The sequence below is a fragment of the Sinohyriopsis cumingii genome, chromosome 2, assembly GCF_028554795.1.
Source record: "Sinohyriopsis cumingii isolate HCF-2022 chromosome 2, ASM2855479v2, whole genome shotgun sequence".
Classification (NCBI taxonomy): domain Eukaryota; kingdom Metazoa; phylum Mollusca; class Bivalvia; order Unionida; family Unionidae; genus Sinohyriopsis; species Sinohyriopsis cumingii.
Window position 1 is genome coordinate 160399645 of NC_142962.1, and position 22028 is coordinate 160421672.

A 22028-nucleotide genomic window follows, 5' to 3' on the forward strand; every position below is an offset into this window, starting at 1 on the left:
ACAAAATAGCATTTTGGGCTTTCTGGTGTGAGATCATGTTATCAGGTGCAGACTAGGAGCATGAGGCTCAAACGCATGCTTCAAAGCATGTTTTTAAGGCTGAAAAAATTTTTGTGTCTCTAATGAATGGAACTGTGTATGATTTGTATGCCAAGTTAATGAATAACTTCTTTTTATGTTTAATGTATTAATATGAAGTTCAATGGGAAATGAATTAGTGGTCCAGTCCATATAAGTCCCTATCATAATCAATACATTGGGTTAAAAGTGCACCTGAAACATACTACTCAGTATCAAGCAGAAAATTCAATCAAACACACCTGAATTCACATGACATGCATTTGTGTTGGCTACTAAAAAAATTAGCCTGCATTTAATAAAACCCTGAAAAGCAATGAAATATAGTAGATTTCTCAAGGAATCAACAAAAATCCCCACTGTACCTTCATATACATAAATTCTGTAAATTCATACTAAATGCAGACCTTCTTAGTAAGACAGTGAAAACTTTCTGTAGGTTAGATCACTTTCCAGTAAGGTGCAATAAAATATGTGCTGGAAAATGTATTTAATAAATTCAGAAGTGTGATCTGAGACTAAAGCAGTGAAGGCAAATATTATGTTCAACTAAAAATGTTCGTACACTACTCAAGACCTTCATTACCTCCAGCACAGTTCCAAACCCCATGAAGCTCAAAGGCTTCTTTCTAGATCTTTCAATTTTATATAATCTTTCATTTTTATCCGTCTTTCTTAATTTCAAGTGGCTATAGTAATTATCTCTTGCCATGAGACACAGATCAACATGACATGATGGTCCAAGAAATTTAACTGATGCCTTTTCTGCTTTTCTTCCAAAGAATCAGAATATTTCTTTCTTTACTATTATGTTGACTGTAATAGGCTTATTGTCCCTTTTGAATTTATAACATTTTTGTTTGTTCAATGTCATTGTTAGCCTATGTTAGAAGCACCAGCATGATCATGCAGGCATTCTGCATGCAAATTATGGGCAGTTTAAAATGTCTGAGTTATTACTGTAAAAGTCAGTTTGGTTCCCCGACCAACTCCAATGAATCTAACCTGGACAGGGATTCAAAACAAAGAGGCCAGTTAACAGATTCGACAGATTATATTTTCATAATTTTTGTTAAAAGTCCATAATTTAAGGGTCATTTAGGTATGATTTACAGTCAAATTATTGGCAGGTCTGTAAATGTGTGACCATGAATGTCTTTTTTAATGGGTCATCTGCTGCGTCAATGGGATGGAACATATGCCTAGAATGGAATAATGTACATCCATACATACATAGCATTTTACATGCTAACATGTATCCATCTATCCAACTAGATGATCCACTCATCCATCCACATGATGTAATTTATGTACTAACATTTAACAGCACAATATAACACAATATTCATTACAGGCCTCTCATGTAAGCCAAGTGGTGTTTGATCTTGCCGAGTTGAGCAAATGGCTAAGTCAAATACTGTTTTTGAACTGTTAACAGCTATTGCCAATCCTAATTTATAAAAGCTGTCCGAGCAGAGAGTCAGTCCTCTGCTTCACAGTCATATGAAAACTAGCAGTGAAATGAGTGTTTTGTCATGATGCAAAAAACAAAGATCAGTGGTTTTTAAGACAGTGACACATAAATTTACAGCATGGATAAAAGTCAACAGGATACAGCAACATTGATTCCAACGTAATTTTGGGAGAGAATAACATGTGTGTATTTGATCCAATTATTGATATTTTAATGAAATATTAACATGTATCCCATATTAATATTTATTCTGTTTATTCATTTTTGCTTTTCATTTTGAAGATACATGACAACAAAGTATTTTTTTAAATCTGTCTAAATAAGGATCAAGTGAACTGTAATGGCTTTAGTTTGGTATTCACTTTTGATGATGGCTGAACTAGGAAGTAAAAGTGAAAGAGATGACACATCAGTCACCATCATCTGACAAAAATGCTCTAGAGGTACTTGTTGTGAAACTGTTTGTAACTAAGCTACTCAAATTTATTATGGTACCTAAAACAAGCCAGGATCTCATTAAGTACAGTCACGTGAAGACCAGTCCTTTTTAAAATAGAAAATCATGCTGCCAGAAAGTGATGTGATGGCCTGGAACAATGCCAGTCCTTTTTAAAATAGAAAATCATGCTGCCAGAAAGTGACGTGATGGCCTGGAACAATACCAGTCCTTTTTAAAATAGAAAATAATGCTGCCAGAAAGTGACGTGATGGCCTGGAACAATACCAGTCCTTTTTAAAATAGAAAATCATGCTGCCAGAAAGTGACGTGATGGCCTGGAACAATACCAGTCCTTTTTAAAATAGAAAATCATGCTGCCAGAAAGTGACGTGATGGCCTGGAACAATACCAGTCCTTTTTAAAATAGAAAATCATGCTGCCAGAAAGTGACGTGATGGCCTGGAACAATACCAGTCCTTTTTAAAATAGAAAATCATGCTGCCAGAAAGTGACGTGATGGCCTGGAACAATACCAGTCCTTTTTAAAATAGAAAATCATGCTGCCAGAAAGTGACGTGATGGCCTAGAACAATACCAGTCCTTTTTAAAATAGAAAATCATGCTGCCAGAAAGTGACGTGATGGCCTGGAACAATACCAGTCCTTTTTAAAATAGAAAATCATGCTGCCAGAAAGTGACGTGATGGCCTGGAACAATACCAGTCCTTTTTAAAATAGAAAATCATGCTGCCAGAAAGTGACGTGATGGCCTGGAACAATACCAGTCCTTTTTAAAATAGAAAATCATGCTGCCAGAAAGTGACGTGATGGCCTGGAGCAATACCAGTCCTTTTTAAAATAGAAAATCATGCTGCCAGAAAGTGACGTGATGGCCTGGAACAATACCAGTCCTTTTTAAAATAGAAAATCATGCTGCCAGAAAGTGACGTGATGGCCTGGAACAATACCAGTCCTTTTTAAAATAGAAAATCATGCTGCCAGAAAGTGACGTGATGGCTTGGAACAATACCAGTCCTTTTTAAAATAGAAAATCATGCTGCCAGAAAGTGACGTGATGGCCTGGAACAATACCAGTCCTTTTTAAAATAGAAAATCATGCTGCCAGAAAGTGACGTGATGGCCTGGAACAATACCAGATGAATAAATGCTTGGTAATATCAAGTCGTATGATCCATCTAGTAAAAACATACTGATTGACTGCTTCTTGCCAAAACTTTTGAATTCCAGTGAATATCAAGTCGTATGATCCATCTAGTAAAAACATACTGATTGACTGCTTCTTGCCAAAACTTTTGAATTCCAGTGAATATCAAGTCATATGATCCATCTAGTAAAAACATACTGATTGACTGCTTCTTGCCAAAACTTTTGAATTCCAGTGAATATCAAGTCGTATGATCCATCTAGTAAAAACATACTGATTGACTGCTTCTTGCCAAAACTTTTGAATTCCAGTGAATATCAAGTCGTATGATCCATCTAGTAAAAACATACTGATTGACTGCTTCTTGCCAAAACTTTTGAATTCCAGTGAATATCAAGTCGTATGATCCATCTAGTAAAAACATACTGATTGACTGCTTCTTGCCAAAACTTTTGAATTCCAGTGAATATCAAGTCGTATGATCCATCTAGTAAAAACATACTGATTGACTGCTTCTTGCCAAAACTTTTGAATTCCAGTGAATATCAAGTCGTATGATCCATCTAGTAAAAACATACTGATTGACTGCTTCTTGCCAAAACTTTTGAATTCCAGTGAATATCAAGTCGTATGATCCATCTAGTAAAAACATACTGATTGACTGCTTCTTGCCAAAACTTTTGAATTCCGGTGAATATCAAGAACATATTTAGGTCACAGTGACTGGGTAAACCAAGGAATAATGGTAAGCTGAGAAACATCATTGTCACATTCCTCTCATACAGAACAAGTAATAAAATATTTATAGCAAGATTTTGGACTAAAGCATTTCAACTCAAAGAATGCAAACAATTTCATTTATCCTTGCTCAGAAACTGTCTACATAGCAAGAAAACACTAATGAAACACATTTATCAATCACTGCTGGACATTAGATGGGAAGATCCTGACACATGGACCAATCACTGCTGGACATCTGATGGAAAGATCCTGACACATGAACCAATCACTGCTGGACATCAGATGGGAAGATCCTGACACATGGACCAATCACTGCTGGACATCAGATGGGAAGATCCTGACACATGGACCAATCACTGCTGGACATCAGATGGAAAGATCCTGACACATGGACCAATCACTGCTGGACATCAGATGGGAAGATCCTGACACATGGACCAATCACTGCTGGACATCAGATGGGAAGATCCTGACACATGGACCAATCACTGCTGGACATCAGATGGAAAGATCCTGACACATGAACCAATCACTGCTGGACATCAGATGGGAAGATCCTGACACATGGACCAATCACTGCTGGACATCAGATGGGAAGATCCTGACACATGGACCAATCACTGCTGGACATCAGATGGAAAGATCCTGACACATGAACCAATCACTGCTGGACATCAGATGGGAAGATCCTGACACATGGACCAATCACTGCTGGACATCAGATGGGAAGATCCTGACACACAGACCAATCACTGCTGGACATCAGATGGAAAGATCCTGACACATGGACCAATCACTGCTGGACATCAGATGGGAAGATCCTGACACATGGACCAATCACTGCTGGACATTAGATGGGAAGATCCTGACACATGGACCAATCACTGCTGGACATCAGATGGAAAGATCCTGACACATGGACCAATCAATGCTGGACATCAGATGGGAAGATCCTGACACATGGACCAATCACTGCTGGACATCAGATGGGAAGATCCTGACACATGGATCAATCACTGCTGGACATATGGGAAGATCCGGACACATGGACCAATCACTGCTGGACATATGGGAAGATCCGTACACATGGACCAATCACTGCTGGACATCAGATGCGAAGATCCTGACAACGGACCAATCACTGCTGGATATCAGATGGGAAGATCCTGACACATGGACCAATCACTGCTGAACATCAGATGGGAAGATCCTGACACATGGACCAGTCACTGCTGGACATCAGATGGGAAGATCCTGACACATGGACCAATCAATGCTGGACATCAGATGGGAAGATCCTGATACACGGACCAATCACTGCTGGACATCAGATGGGAAGATCCTGAGACATGTTGTTGTTGTTGTTGTTGTTGTTGTGGGGTTTAACGCCATTTTTCAGCACGATGGGCTATACATGGCGGCCAGTATTAATGGTGGAGGAAGAACCCGGAAAACCCCGGAAAGAACCACCGACCCATGAGAAGCTACTGGCAAGCTTTCTCACATGCCCACATTGGCTGAATCTTAGACTCGAACCGCCGCAGACAGAGGTGAGATGGCAGTGATCCGTAACGAAGAGCGCTTTAGACCACTCGGCCACTCGGGGCCCCTCCTGAGACATGAACCAATCACTGCTGGACATCAGATGGGAAGATCCTGACACATGGACCAATCACTGCTGGACATTAGATGGGAAGATCCTGACACATGGACCAATCACTGCTGGACATCAGATGGGAAGATCCTGACACATGGACCAATCACTGCTGGACATCAGATGGAAAGATCCTGACACATGGACCAATCAATGCTGGACATCAGATGGGAAGATCCTGACACATGGACCAATCACTGCTGGACATCAGATTTGAAGATCCTGACACATGGACCAATCACTGCTGGACATCAGATGGGAAGATCCTGACACATGGACCAATCACTGCTGGACATTAGATGGGAAGATCCTGACACATGGACCAATCACTGCTGGACATCAGATGGGAAGATCCTGACACACGGACCAATCATTGCTGGACATCAGATAGGAAGATCCAGACACATGGACCAATCACTGCTGGACATCAGATGGAAAGATCCTGACACATGGACCAATCACTGCTGGACATCAGATGGGAAGATCCTGAGACATGAACCAATCACTGCTGGACATCAGATGGGAAGATCCTGAGACATGAACCAATCACTGCTGGACATCAGATGGGAAGATCCTGACACATGGACCAGCAAGGTAAGCAGCAAGTTTGATCTCAATAAACATCTCCATAAACATGATGGAGAAAAACAACACAAATCCAAGAATCGGAACAGTGATGATAGGGTGATGATGTGTCACCCATGCCAACTTTTAGATATCAACAGTTTAAACAACTTGACTGAATTGTAACACAATGACACTTTGATTTAATTTAAGCTATTCTATGTAACTAAAAATAATAAAACTAGTTTTAGGATTTCTCATTAAGCTTTATCAAATTATCATAAATATTTCATCTGATTATATCAATTTTTTTTTAGCCTGCTTACAAATTCTGTAGTTATTACCCGATATGAGAGTTTACATATTTTTTTTGTCTTTGTTTAGTAAATAGGTCAAGTTTGTTTTTGACTCCAATGCTTCTACATCAAAGAAGAAATCTAACTGGCAAGATAACCAAGATATAGCACTGTTCATGAGGTGAAGACAGTTTCTGGATTGATTATTGGACAACATAATAGTTAAAAGTTTTGTCCCTTGTTTGTTATTGACTTGATTTTTACTCCTTTCCAGTTCAGTCTTAGAGCATGTGATCTAACTTTCAAACTTCTGAACTGAAGTGTTGCTTAGTGTCACGCTACAAACACTGTATAAGCAAACACTGTCAACAGACTGGTTTTGGTGTAAACCCAATATGGATGTGATTATCCATCTATGAATAGTGATAACAAGATTTTGAAGATGGCCATTGTGGTAGCCATTCTGTAGGTCAGACCAACACCATTTTCACTTAGGCCAAACTAGACGTCATAAGAAGTATATTAATGAAAATCTCATGTCGATATGACAACCATTCATGAGAAGTAGCAATAACAAGATTTTTCAATATGGCCACTGTGGCAGCATTACTGGAGCAGAACAGCACCATTTCATTTAGGACAACCTAGACCATGGGATGAATGCATCTGGAGAGTCTGATGGCAATTCACCAAATAGTTTAGGAATGGACAGATGGACAACACTCAACAGATGAAGCCAGCAGGTCATTACAAAAGCTTGGATGGTCCATAACCAGTAGAGCTAAAATGGCAGGGAATTTTAAATGGAAGAAAAGGATACCTTAGAAAAAAAAAGGGCACCAAATTGAATAAGTAGAGACGGTGCAGGGTTTAGCATCCTGCTATTATGAATAGCTGGGACACTTGTCTATCAAAATCTTATACACACATACATACTTACACCTGATGACCGTAGCAAAGTTCTCCAAACTGTCTACTGTACTACTAATAGTGATGAAAGATTTAACATACCTGAATACAGTGCTGCCATCTTCAGAGAAGAGTAGACTGGTTACAAGACTGTAATGAGCCTCCACTAAGGCTACACACTGACTAGTTTGCAGGTTCCAGACCCGCACTTTGTAATCCTCCCCAGCAGAAAACAGCCGTAATTCCTGGGATACAGCATGGTGGAAGGCCACAACACTGTGACAAGAAATATAGCAAAATATTAAACTTTTCAGTTTAACAAGATCAGAAACTTATTCAAACTAAATTAATACCTGTGCAAAACACCAGCTATCTGTCCACTCCTCTTCATTCACATATTTACCCCAAAAAGCAAATGCCAATACAAAGTAAACAGCAGTCAAAATTTAAGGTCCTTTATGCTGCAGTGTACTGCTTAGGACAAAAGTTAATTCAGTTTTACAGTCTTTGTAAATTTAATATTTACTAGATTACTGAAACTGCTTGAAAAAAATTCACATTAACAAAATTCAAATCAGTGCTCAATATAATGGCAATAATTAAATTTTTTGCCAGCTGACATGCAAACTGTATGAGAACCAGTAAGTTTATGTATCTACAAGTTGCAATCCTTTCTTCTGAACTAATGAGCACTAACATGGCTGCAAACCACTTTAAAATTCAGTTCTTTTTATTAATTTATCTGATAATTATCTAACGAAATATCTTGCTATTTTTTCTGCAACTCTAAATATATATGCCATTTACTTATTTGTTGCTTATGAAAAAATGCACAAGAAAATCAAAGAAATTATGTAGTAAATCCTAGCAACATTAACTAGCACTGACATAGATAATATGTTAAGTTTAATACCTATATACATGTATTTATGTAATTTGTACCTGATAATTCCATGATGGCCCTTCAAGTTGTGTGTGCAGTACTGCTTGTCTATATCCCAGATCTTAATGGTGGAGTCTGCACTCCCTGTGGCCAGCAGGGTAGAGGTGGAGTCAAATGCCATAGAAACCACAGGAGCAACATGAATAGCCTGAAAAATCACACATTTTGCCTTGCACAAGAGACATAATCTAAACAGAATTTGTTTTTAGTAATGCATATATATGATAATATGATACATGGTTTAAGAGAAAATATGGATACATGGATGGATGGAGAGTTTGCTTAATTTTTATTTTTGCTTAAAAAAAGGAAATATATATGAATAAATAAAAAGATAAAACATACCTTTATGGAAAATGGTTATGCATAAATTGGGTCCAAATGTAAACATAACATAAACAAAACATTAACATAAAAATGTCATAATACACACAAGTAGATCAGTGTCGGTGTTATTTGTTCAACTGATTAATCCTAACAAAAATACATTTCTTCTCCCCTCGCCACTAACCTACTGGCACATTATGCTATGGCAGATCTATGTGAATGTACAGTTGGATCTGACCTGTATATGAATATATATGCAATCACACAGACTGGGATAAATTTCAACCTGGGAGTACTCTAGCCCAGCTAGAGTACAGTTACCTGCTGTATAAAAGATATAATATGGTATTATTTCCTACACATCAGAGCAAGATATTTTTTCAGCTATTGACAGATGGAAATTTAAAAAACAAAACAAAAAAAGGTCTCAGACCATTGCCCCAGAATACCAAATTGTTGGTCCCTAATATTAATGTGGGACACTGGTATTTATTGTAGCATGTTCAGAAATACTGTGGTACAAAATTTTTCATGGTAACAAGTTCTAATGAACAGGTAGGATTGCAAATCCCCATCTTTTGTGTGCAGATATAATAAAGGTACATATAATGTAACTATTTGCACTGCTATTTGTGGTTGTACATTAAGTTACTATAAGATTCTAGAATAATACAAGAAAATCAGCCTCGTACATGTCTTATGTTGGGTATCTTGGACCACCGTCAGTCACGTGTGCACAGTTAACCCTGATCTTAGCCAAAATGCAAGCATTGCGATCAACCCTATACAGCTAACCTCCCGAACTGCATGATAATTGCATTCCCAAGAGTGGTTGCCTAACTCAAAATTTTGGTTTCACTGCCTTTAATTTTCATTACAAAATATGTAATTCAATTAATTTAAATACCATTCATTTTAGCATTTTGAGAATCCTAATGTTGTTTTATTTAGACCAATAATTTTATTATTTGTTAGTTTCACTAAAGAAATGATATAAAAATTGCATATGAAATGTTAACATGAAATTTGTGCAAGTTGGCAGACACTTGTACAACAAGAATTGCATAAATAACCAACCTTGTTAGTAAGGTTTACAGATGCACAAAATAAAAAAGTTTTAATTTTATGTTTGATGACTGTGTTCCAGAATAAAACAATATATTGCTATATGCTGACTAGAAGAGAGCTCTCACTTACAACCAAAGTAATCAAGAATTTAAAGCATTTAGGAGTCTCCAGCAGCATTTGTAAAAATTATCTATCATGTAGAAAATGAATTCAGACTAAAGTGACCTTGCCCTACAAAGTGTTGACACCTGTGACATGGCTCAAAAAACAAAAGAGTAAAGCTTAACTTTTTTCTATGATAGCAAAGTTGAGGTACTGTAATGAGTTGATAAAAACATGAGAATAATGAATTATATTTCTCCAAATCAACTGCAATGGTAGCAACAATTGAGGTCCAACCATCACCATTTTCTTTTTCTATCAATTAGATATCATAAGAAAAATCTATTAGTGAAAATACCCTGTAAATATAACCATCAGTTCAGGAGATGTAGGTGGCCATGTTGGAGGTCTGATTTGCTACTATTTATAATTTAGGATGAATTACATTTCATAAGCAGTCTTTAAATGAAAATCCCATGTCAATACAACCAAGATAAGTTGCAATAAAATGTTCAAGATGGCCACCATATTGTATACTTCCTTTCAGATCAACATGAATTTCATTAAAGACCAACTAAACATCATATACAGTCTTTAATTGAAAAGCTATGAGCATCCATTTAGACCAAGCTGCAATAAAAAGATTTTCAAGATGATCACCATGATAGTGGCCATGCTGGTGACAAAACTTCATTCAGAAGTTGCAATAACAACATTGACAAGCTGGTCATCATGGTGGACATACTTGATGTCAGACTGGCATCATTTTCACTTAATGCCAATTAGACATCATAAGAAGTCATTTAGTTAAAACTCCCATACTGATTTGACCATCCATTCACAATGCAGCAATAACAAGACTTTCAAGATGACCACCATGACAGCTATATTACATGTCTGAGTAGCAGATTTTTCATGGAGGACCAACTAGGGATGAATGTGTGTGTAAAGTGTCATGGCAATCTTCTCAGTAGTTTAGAATAGTGACAAAAAATGTGATAATGGATGGGAGGACAACAAAATGATAGAAAACAGACAATCACATGAGCTCTTATGGTTTATGTCCAGTAGAACAAAAAATAATTTTCTCTTCTCCCTTCTGTACCAATCACAGACTACATGAAGTTGCTGATACAAGATCACAATATATGATGCATATCTTCATTTCTATTAACTGATTTATTTTTCTGGTCAACAGTTCATCACAACATCAAAGTTGCGAGGTTGTAAATAAAGATAAACATTAAATAAAACACAATGAAAGAGGAAAATGTAAATATGAAGAATTGCAAAACTCTTCCAAATAAAAATAAACATCAAGTAATAAAAGAAAATTTTCAGTAAATTATGCTTCCGCAAGAATGCTTACCTAATCACATTAACATCAGGAATGTAAGCAGTACTACGTCTATAACAGAGCCCTCCCAAATGATGAAAATTCATCTTCTGTCTATGCCATATAGACAAAGGGCAATAACTCATAACTCTTGTCCATGACCTTTCCATATCACTGCTAGGTGACGCTAAATTTCAGCTGGTTTGCACTCATTGCTGGGAGGATGGCAGGGTATTAAGTAATGTGATCAAGCAAGTGTTCTAGAAGAAACACAATTTACTGAAAAATGTGCATTCTATGTTTCCTGATCACATTTATGGTAGGTGGGAACGTTGAGCGGCCTACCTCTACCTTGAGTAAGCTCTGAGGGAAGAAGGTTGAATTCCCCCATTTTGAATGATAACCCACTCTCTGAACTTTCAAGCAATATAACTGAGGCAACACAATTTAGGTCTGGGAAGAAATAAATGAAATCTTACCAGTTAATATTTCTCAGTGAATCTAGTGAAAAGCTGCAGAAGGTGCCAATCAGGAAGTTCTGCTGATGTCGTCTGGGTCTGATAACTGCCTCTGCCACTGAGACTGGGCTCACCCAATCCAGAGTGAGATGCTGTGGAACTAAATCTTCTGGGCAAAAACCTGAGAAGGTCAACTGTGCATGCCAGCTGAAGGCATCAATGATCTCTTCGACTGAAATGTTATACTCAAAGGCAAGGCTCACAGAGATTGCTCTGATCTCATGAGCAAAGATCTTCATGAGGTGACTCTGATCTGGTGAGACATCAGAGTATGCCATGTATATTATCCACTTTAGCCATGATCAGAGGGCTTGAAAGATTGTCATTTTTCCCCAGGCTTAACTGGAAGAGACACTTTTAAGCTGCACAAATTGATTCAGTTCACTTGAGATAAAGCTTGATAGCACATACTCAATCCTGTTTGAATGCCTATCAGGATGTGTCAATGCCAGAAAGAGATGATATGACAACTTTGCCCACTGATGGAATCCTATTCTTGGTGATTAAATCATTTTGCACCTCTAGTGTCTCAATTTTATTTAATTTTGGGATCAGGGTTTAGGTAGGCAAAGACCCACAAACCCTCCAAAGGTCACAAGGTCAAGGCTGGTAGAAGCAGTCATTTGCCATTCAATGGTGGGATGTCGTGCTGATCATCTTAGCTATCCTGGCTATTAAGTCCATGCTTGTTCATTACCAGACTTCTCCGCAAGCCTCCAAAGGTCACAAGGTCAAGGTTGGTGGAAGCAGTCATTTGCCATTCAATGGTGGGATGTCTTGCTGATCATCTTAGCTATCCTGGCTATTGATTCCATGCATGTTCATTACCAGACTTCTCCACAAGCCTCCAAAGGTCACAAAGTCAAGGTTGGTGTAAGTAGTCATTTGCCATTCAATGGTGGGATGTCATGCTGATCATCTTAGCTATCCTGGCTATTGATTCCATGCTTGTTCATTACCAGACTTCTCCGCAAGCCTCCAAAGGTCACAAGGTCAAGGTTGGTGGAAGCAGTCATTTGCCATTCAATGGTGGGATGTTGTGCTGATCATCTTAGCTATCTTGGCTTTTGATTCCATGCATGTTCATTACCAGGCTTCTCAGCAAGATCACTAGAGACAACAAATCCAACAACAAAGATGTGGCTGCCATACTGCAAATGAGTTCTGAAGTGGTGTTAAAAATGCTTTTATACACTTCAGTAAATAGGCAAAGTCAGGTTGACCATAGCATACATTTTGTCTAATAGCATAAGATCAGTAAAAAAAGGTATCAGGATGGGTCTTGTACCTGCAAGACATTATTTATGCTGGTAGTTAGCTCTCATCAAAAAGGTGTTAGAATTATCTTAATTGCTGATCTTCAGAGAGTAGATAGTACTGCTCATCAATTTCTTTGTTTTTCCCAGGCTGTGGGAAAAGAAAGAGCAATGAATTGACTTAATCATCAAGATCGAGCGAGGCCTTGAATGGTATGGTTCGCAGCATATATTTTGCATCAAACTGATGTGTGGCAAGACAACACAATTCATGCAAGTCATGTATAAACCCCATGCTCTAAATTTACAGGCTCTATGGCCATGCTCAGACATGCTGGAGGACTTACACCCACTGGGATGCCTACAACTGGGGTGGATACTCCCCCAAAGTGTCAAAATTAAAATCAATTGAAACAGAAGACAGAAGAACCGGGGAAAAACTGTCATGAACTAATCATCTCTGTCATCACTTGCTGTACCAAGTGACACACCTGTAACTCCAGAGACAATGTAAATGGTTGACAATAAGCCAGTTTCCTCCATTTACCTAGACATAACAGTAGCTCTAGGTAAAGTACATTGTATTTTACATATGGGTCGGGGAGGGCCCACTAACATCCCCCACAGGCTTCCTAGAGACTGTTTTAGGCTGAATCCTCATAACAATTATTTGCTTCCTTTGATGCTCAGCATCTCATATATTTCTTCAGTTTCTTCAGTTTTTCGCAGTACTGCAGACCCACTGGTGCAAATGCTGCAAGAAGCTGAAAATGTACACTTTGTGGGGGCGAAACACAAGTCATGAGAGTCCTTGCTGGCTTGAAACTTATTGCACTGAACAAATTTTGTACTCATGTTTATTCTGAAATGACAAAGTAAAGAAAAGGACAAAATTAATATTTGACTGCATTAAAAAAATGTCAGAAACCTCCGGTTACACAAGGGGAGACAAATAAATAGGACTTGTGCATGAAACATGACCTGCAGCATGTTCTATTGCAATGATGCCATGTAGAACCATGTGGCCAGAGATTGCAGATGGTGAAAAAATGCATATAATTGCGATCAAGATCTAAAACATAATATAATGTACACAACTTGTAGAATAATCCATAATATATCTGAAAATAACAAAATCCTCAATAGATGGATGAAATTAGTACAAATTTCAAAGGATTTCAGGAGGCGATGTGAACAATGTATTGTTAGTTCACAGTGAAATCTTACAACTAGCACCAGCTGGCGGAGGCATAGGGAGGTAACTGGCAAGAGTTGTTGTTGTTGTTGTTGTTGGGTTTAACACCATTTTTCAGCACACTATTGGCTATTCATGGCGGCCAGTATTAATGGTGGAGGAAGAACCCGGAAAAACCCCGGAAAGAACCACCGACTTATTGACATTCATCTATATAATATAGACAAGAAAGAAGAATTTTCATCTCATTGGAGGGCTGGATTTGGGAGGTTGTAGGGCTTATATTCCTAACATTAATGTGATTAGGGAACGTATATGAAGGATAAAGATACATGGCAAAGACTTTAAATTCAGTAAAATGTATGCAAAAGTAATAGAAAAAGAAAAAAAGATATAAAAATCCTTAATATTGATATTATGAATCAAAGCCCAGGAAAGTTATGTCTGTTTTCACTCAATACCATACAAATATAGTGTGATTAAACTGGCTGTTTATCTTTATGGGGTAGTCTAATATACTAGATGCTGATTTCACTGATCAGGCATGGATTTTTATTTTTTCCAACATTGAATGAAACATATTATGTTTTACAACAGCAAAAAAGTGTCATTCAAAAATGAACAGTAAATATGGAACCCTCTGAACGTTTATCATACACAAAAAAAGATGCTTTCTGATGATCATTTGGGGAAATGATTCTTCTTTAAATAAAAATTTATATATTATAGGAACATTTCTTTGATAAATAAGATATTGCCTTTAAGTGGTAAATAAGAATTTAATGGCAATTACTTTACTATCATTAACATGAACGTAAAGGATAAAAAAGCATGGTAAATCCAATTTTCAATGACTTGACTGTAACATGACAAGGTTATATCTGAAAATAAGCCCATGCACTGCTTTTTCTAAAAGAAATGTATTAGGCCACCAAGTCTTATCATCCGATAATGCAGTCTGGAAAACAGATTCATTCTAAGACATTGATGATACACAGATTGAATCCAAATAAGCAATGCAAAAGATGGAGTTCTGCTTATAATGGACACATTTTACTATGTTTTTTAAATGCCTTACCTTCTGTGTATTTTAAATGCCTTACCTTCCATGTACGAATCAAGATCTTTTCTCTCCAATTCCACTGCCTCAAGAGGAGATGTTGAGTTGCAGTTATCAGATACTGCAAATAAAAAAGCAGATTTGCAGGAACTAGAACGAGTGACTTATTCACACAGGGTCACGGTCATAGCAATCTCCGAAATAAACAAGACAAAACCAAAAACAGCACATACTAGTCTATGTGGCAATGTTCATACAAAACTGCAGCAGAATATATTGACTGGTTCTGAGTTATGCCACTTAAAAGTAACATACCATACAAAGATATGAAGTTTATTGTCAAGGGCCATATCTCTTAAAAAATATTTGGAGATGACAAGACAAAACATATACAAAGCACATCTATGTTGAATTGTTCTTGAACTATGCTGGCTAGAAATATCTGATGTAGTGGAGATTTTTGAAATTGATTAAAAATTAGCCATGTAAAGAATGGCTGACCCCCTCCCAACAAGAACATAGCTATTAAAATGTAACATAATTAAAATGTAACATAATTTAGCAATTTCAGTCTGTAACCTTGATGTTTGATTTATCAACCATAAACTCATTAGAAAACTGCCATTCCTAAAATTTAACTATGAAGGTGATATAAACTGGAGTGGGAAACTTCAGGAAAGTATACTTATCATGTGAACCCAAAATTACAGTTGTAGCTACTGTGACCTTGACCTTTGACTTCTGTACTCAAGAAAAAGGTGTGACTACCAAGTGTTATAAAGTCTGATGAAATTGGATCTAGGTAACATGACTTACCAAGTGGAAACAAAAAACACAATGACAATATAATCAACAATTACATGGCTCAACTCTACTTTTACTCCACTGTAAACATTATCAATAACAAATCAAAATTTGGACTAAACTAATAATGGACTCTTTTCTAACCAAAGATTTTTTTTAAATCTTTGAATTTTACATCAGAATTTTTAATTACATTATGAATATGGTCTTAAAAAAAGTAATATAAAAAAAGCGATAACCAACAAGCTTTGTAAATTCAGCAAATAATTTATTTCCCCAGAATACAAAGTGAAAACTTAAAAGGAACTTATAGAATTGCATTAAGTCCCAAATAGTCCAAAAAGAGCTATCACTAGTTCTAATGAATAAAGTTCCAACTGAATTCAAGTGGAATTCTAATACTGAAAGTGTTGATGTGCCTTTAGTCTTAAATGTGGTAATGTGCCAAGGGTCTGAAGTGTGATGATGTGCTAAGTCTTTTGATGAATCACAGTAATATAACCTAAGTTGTCCTTGTCTGAATTCACTATAATTCCAAGTCAATGTTTCTGTCCAAGAATAATTTTGAAGAGTACTTTATATTTCCAGTGAACAAATAATCCCATCCAAATCAAATACTAAACACAACAAGAGAATGATTCTGTAAAGACAGTAAAGCAAGAATGAGTAATTTCTCAAGTAAACAAGACTATAAACAAAACTAAGACAGAAAAGTAAAACCAGAAAGAGGATCAAAAGTTAATTTCTAGAAAATTCTAAGTTATTAACAAGATAAAATCTGTTACTAAAATTATAACATAAAATGTGGTAAACACCAGCTACACCAGGTATTTTTCATGCAGTACTTCCAATGTCCCAGATTCAGACTAAGATAAACGTGACAGTGCATAAAAGCTGTTGTTGTTGTTCTAGGGTTTAAAAGAATACAAAGAACATTATTTTACACCATATCATAGAAGAGCTATAATGACTTCATGAACAAGAGTCCCTTAATGGAAACTTATGCTCTACTGTCCAAAAAGAATTTCCATAAATTCCAGATAAGATAATTTGTTCTAATTGCTGATGGTTAAGTCATCTCTAAATTCTTGAGCAATATAAGATCAGCACAATTTTCATTTAAGTCACTATTGGAAGACTTTTGGTGAAAACAACACTATGCTCATATGACCATATAGTTTCAAGAGAATTAGTGACAAGAGTTTCAATATGTTCATTGTGGCTACATTTTCATACTGGACCATCCAGACAAAATTAGTCTTCCAGGAAAAACCACAATGTTGCCTTGACTTTCCATTCAGGAAGAGCAGAAAATGCAATATTTTCAATATGGCTGCCATGGTGGTCATACTGAATATCAGATTGGCATCATTTTCAGTTAGTACCAACATAAAAAGTCTTCTGGCAAAAGTTGATACCACTTTCAAACCATGACAAATAGCAATAAGATTCTAAAGATGGTCGCAGGGGCCCAGAGTGGCCGAGTGGTTTAAAGTGCTCTCCGTTACGGATCACTGCCATCTCACTTCTGTCTGTGTGGGTTCGAGTCTCGGATTCAGCTAATGTGGGTATGTGAGAAAGCTTGCCAGTAGCTTCTCGTGGATTGGTGGTTCTTTCTGGGTTCTTCCTCCACCATTAATACTGGCCGCCATGTATAGCCTATCGTGTGCTGCAAAATGGTGTTAAACCCTACAACAACAACAACAACTTAAGATGGTTGCTGTGGTTGTCATACTGGGATACAGATCAGACCAATTTTTATTCAAAACCAACTGGACACCATCAGAAGTTTTCTGGTAAAAAAACATGCTGATTTGACTTTCCATTCAGGAGAAGCAGCAATAACAAAGATTTTCAAGGTGAATGCTGTGGTGGCCATATTGTATGTCAGACTGGCACCATTTTCACCGAAGACCAACTAGACAACATAAGAAATCTTCTGATGAAAACCCCAAGTCAATACGACTTTCTGTTCAGAAGCAGATACAATAACAAGATTTATAATTTGGCTGCCATGGACATCATATGGGCACCATTTTTGTTTAGAAGAAATTAGACAAGATTTTCATGTTGGCTGCTGTGGTGGCCATATTGGCTCTTCATATCACTCTTTTTGTTCCTCTGTATCATTCAGAAGCATACATAATTAGAATATAGATTTAATACAAATCAAATGCCATCATCATCATCATCACCAACTCAGATAAAATATTAACAAAAAACAAATACCTGGTTATCTGGTGTTAATGAAAACCTTGTTATTTCTTCATCTTCTTCCTGCAAAATAGTCACACACAAATTATTTCATCAGTTTTATACAAACAGAAAATGGTGTGCATCAGAGCACAAAAATGCATAAAAAATGTAAAGTAATATGAATTAGAATCTTTCACGATATAATTTAAAAAATATATTTCTTACCACATGGCTTCATATACTGCAAAGTGAGATAAGGACAGATAGGTAAGTAGTTAGGTAGGTAGGTGTACCTGTATCCCACCATATCAGTCATTATTTGCTATCAAATGCTCAAGACAAATATTCTTTCAAAAATCGATTTATATGACTTAAGTCAACACATTACAAACCTACAATTTTATTTCATGTTATCTGAGGCCATTCCCTGTAACCTTAAACTGACATGTTCTAATACATACTATTTAAAGAAAGGAATCCAGTGATGTGAATGGCATTTAGATGCCACTGCTTTCTTTTCAGACATTCAAGAAAGGAACTCTTTGCAAATCAGGGTAAAAACTTTCATCATAAAGTAACATCATCCTAATGTTTTTTTTTTTTTTACTGAACACAGTAACTGATGCTGATGATAACAGGGCTCCAAACAAACTGTTATTTTCTGACACAGGCCAAGCACTGGTGTCTTTAAAGCAAGTCATCTGCCTTGACTAAATTCCACTTGCCCAAAAGTGCCATATTCATTTTTGTTTAACATACGGTAACAAATTACTATTATTAAAGGGAAAAAATACAAATTTTTATCAACTCATAATTTTTATAATGTATCTATTACTGTGTACTTCAGCAAAAAGAATGACTTTCTTTACTATATTTGATTCCCAGTTTATTTTAAAGCAACTCTAGATCCTTATGTTAACCAGTACACCAATACTTTGTATGAAACAAATTATATTTTACATGAACTTCAGCACACATTTATTTGATTTAAATTTTGATTCATTTTCATTTAAAGCTATCTATCTATCTATCTATCTATCTATCTATCTATCTATATATATATATATATATATATATATATATATATATATATATATATATATATATATATATATATATATATATATATATATATATATACATTTTTCATCATTAAGGAACAATAGCTTCCAGTTTTGTAATACATGTTGTTCCTGTCAGACTACAGTGAATGCATAGAAACATGGAAGATATGCATGCCATATTTTTGTAGAAACAATGGCTAGCAAGTCTGTGAACTAATAAATTAAAATACTGATCACTGTTTACTAAAGGTGAAAAATATTGTCATGGGTACTTTGAAAAGTCACTAATCCCCATACTTTTTTTTCTGACAATAATTTGGATGCTTTTTGATATCACTGATGTATGACAATGTACGTGTATGCAGTGGATATCAAACACAGTGATGTATGCCAATGTACATGTAAGCAGTGGATATCATACACAGTGATGTATTACAATGTACATGTAAGCAGTGGATATCATACACAGTGATGTATTACAATGTACATGTAAGCAGTGGATATCATACACAGTGATGTATTACAATGTGCATGTGAGCAGTGGATATCATACACAGTGATGTATTACAATGTACATGTAAGCAGTGGATATCATACACAGTGATGTATTACAATGTACATGTAAGCAGTAGATTTCAAACACTGAATTACAACATACAGGTGAGCATCGGATATCAAACACACTGGTTCATTAGAATGTAAATGTTAGCATGGGATATCAAACACAGTGATGTATTACAATGTAAATGCGAGCATGGGATATCAAACACACTGGTTCATTAGAATGCAAATGTGAGCATGGGATATCAAACACATGGATGCATTACAATGTACATGTTAGCAAGGGTTATCAATTACATATAATGATGTAATACAATGCAAATATAAACATGGGATATCGAACACACTGATGTATTACAATGCACATGTCTGTAAGTGATATCAAACAATGATGCATTACAATATACATATCAGCAAGGATATCAACCACAGATGTATGGCAATGTACGCCATTAGGGATATCAAACACACTGATGTATTTACAATGTGATGGACCAACAAAATGACACCACTCCAACCACTACATCCCCGCAATAAGCTGTCCCATTTCATTACTCAAGGTTTTCAAATCCAAATGAAATCAACACTGTGGTGGTGCTTTTTAATGGGGGCCAAGAATGATGAACAGGTCACATAAAATATGGGTGGGTCCAAACACAAACTGGCAGGGTCCTGGTCAATGAGCTATCTGAATTTTATAGCAATGGATATGTGAATTTAAAAAAATAATACTTCAACACTGGACTGCCAGAAAGGTACTATATCTTTCTTAAGTCAGACAAGTAACAGTATTCAAGGCTCTAGTCTGGGGCATGTGCATGTTTGTACACAGATAGTTCATCTTTTTCACTGATGATTATTATGTTAGGACATCAGATTGGGATGGGATAAGGGCATTTGACAATAGCTATGGGTAAGTCCTGAACCATTTAAATTTGCTTTACCACAAAAAAGTACATTTTAATAACAGCAGTAGTTTACCCACAGATATTGCTTAGATGTCAATAAGAAAGATGGCTGATGCTGTCAAACTGACAAAAATAAAAACAATCAAGAAAGAGAAACAGGAAAGTACTCACCACTGGTGGAAAGGTCCATGTTATGGAATGCTGATATTTCTCAGGGCCACATGTTGTGTCATGCTTAGTGGCGATAACGAGCAGAGGTAAACAGAGGAAAAGGTTGTATGGAAAAGCCAAAATACTCCCTTTATGATGTCCTTCATAATGGAAAGGTCTCAATCAGTAAGAGACTAGTGTGACTGTGGTGCCAATCCATTGTGAAAAAGTGGCAGCTGAAATGTTGATGGAGAGGGAGGAGAAGATGCTTCTACCCTTTCATTTTCCTTTGGATACCTTACGACAGAAATGGAGTGCCCTCATGGGACATAAAAGTCTCGTCCACAACACAGATGACTGAGACTAGGGATTTCTATCGGTAGTGAAGTTATGGAAGGTAACTGATTTTTAGCTAAACATCCACTGGACAAAGGAGGGAAACTGAATCATAATTCCCATTAAACTGGAGACAGCCAGTGTCAATAAATAAGGCATGAATTTCACTTCATCATCATCTGAAGACAGGACAAGTAGAAACACAGTTTTGAAAGTCAGGTCCTGAAAAAAAGTCTTACTCAATGGTTCATAGGGGGTTTTGGTTAATGACCATAAAACACAAGATTCCATCTAGGCATAAGAGAACATGCTACAGGTCTCTATAGCTCAAAATACTACAAGGTGTGAATCTGAACTGATTACCATGACTTGAAAAAATTTAAGTGTGGCTAAAACGGCAGCTCTATAGCCCTTTACAGTTGATACAGAGCATTTTTTGTTCTCAAAGAAAAATAAAAGAAAATCAGCAACAGAAGTTATAGAGAGGCAGCGATGATCAACATATTTCTTACTGCACCAATCACAGAAATTCCTCCCCCTGGCATCATAGACCTTGGATGTAGAAGCTCTCCTGGCCTGAATGATGCAACTGGCAACTCCGCCTGAAAATTTGTTCTGGTGGAGAGATTGCTTGAGATGGGCCAAGTATGAAGGTAGATTTATGTGGGTTGTTGTAGGAATTCCTGGTGTTGTGACAGAAGATCCTTCCTGTGAGGAAGAAATGCAGATCGAGCAATCAACAGGTCTAGGAGATTGTTGAACCATGAGTGCTGAGGCTACAGAGGGGCTATGAGAATTATCTGAGCAGAGAAGTTCTGACTTTTTCAGAACTTGAGGAATCAGCTGGATGAGTGGGAAGGCTTATGTGAACAGCTGATCCCACTG

At 36.7% G+C, this 22028-nt stretch overlaps 1 protein-coding gene across 2 annotated transcripts in view; it reads right to left on the reverse strand.

The window, feature by feature from the left end:
• Positions 1–22028, reverse strand: part of LOC149806211 (transducin beta-like protein 3) — a 79584-nt gene that overhangs the window by 45285 nt on the left and 12271 nt on the right. For both annotated transcript variants that reach the window (XM_089951153.1, XM_089951152.1), the window contains exons 4-7: positions 18158–18205; positions 15168–15245; positions 8262–8410; positions 7422–7595 (exon numbers count right to left, since the gene is read on the reverse strand). In XM_089951153.1, the coding sequence (XP_089807279.1) occupies positions 7422–7595; positions 8262–8410; positions 15168–15245; positions 18158–18205 (449 nt within the window). The remainder of the gene's footprint in view (positions 1–7421; positions 7596–8261; positions 8411–15167; positions 15246–18157; positions 18206–22028) is intronic.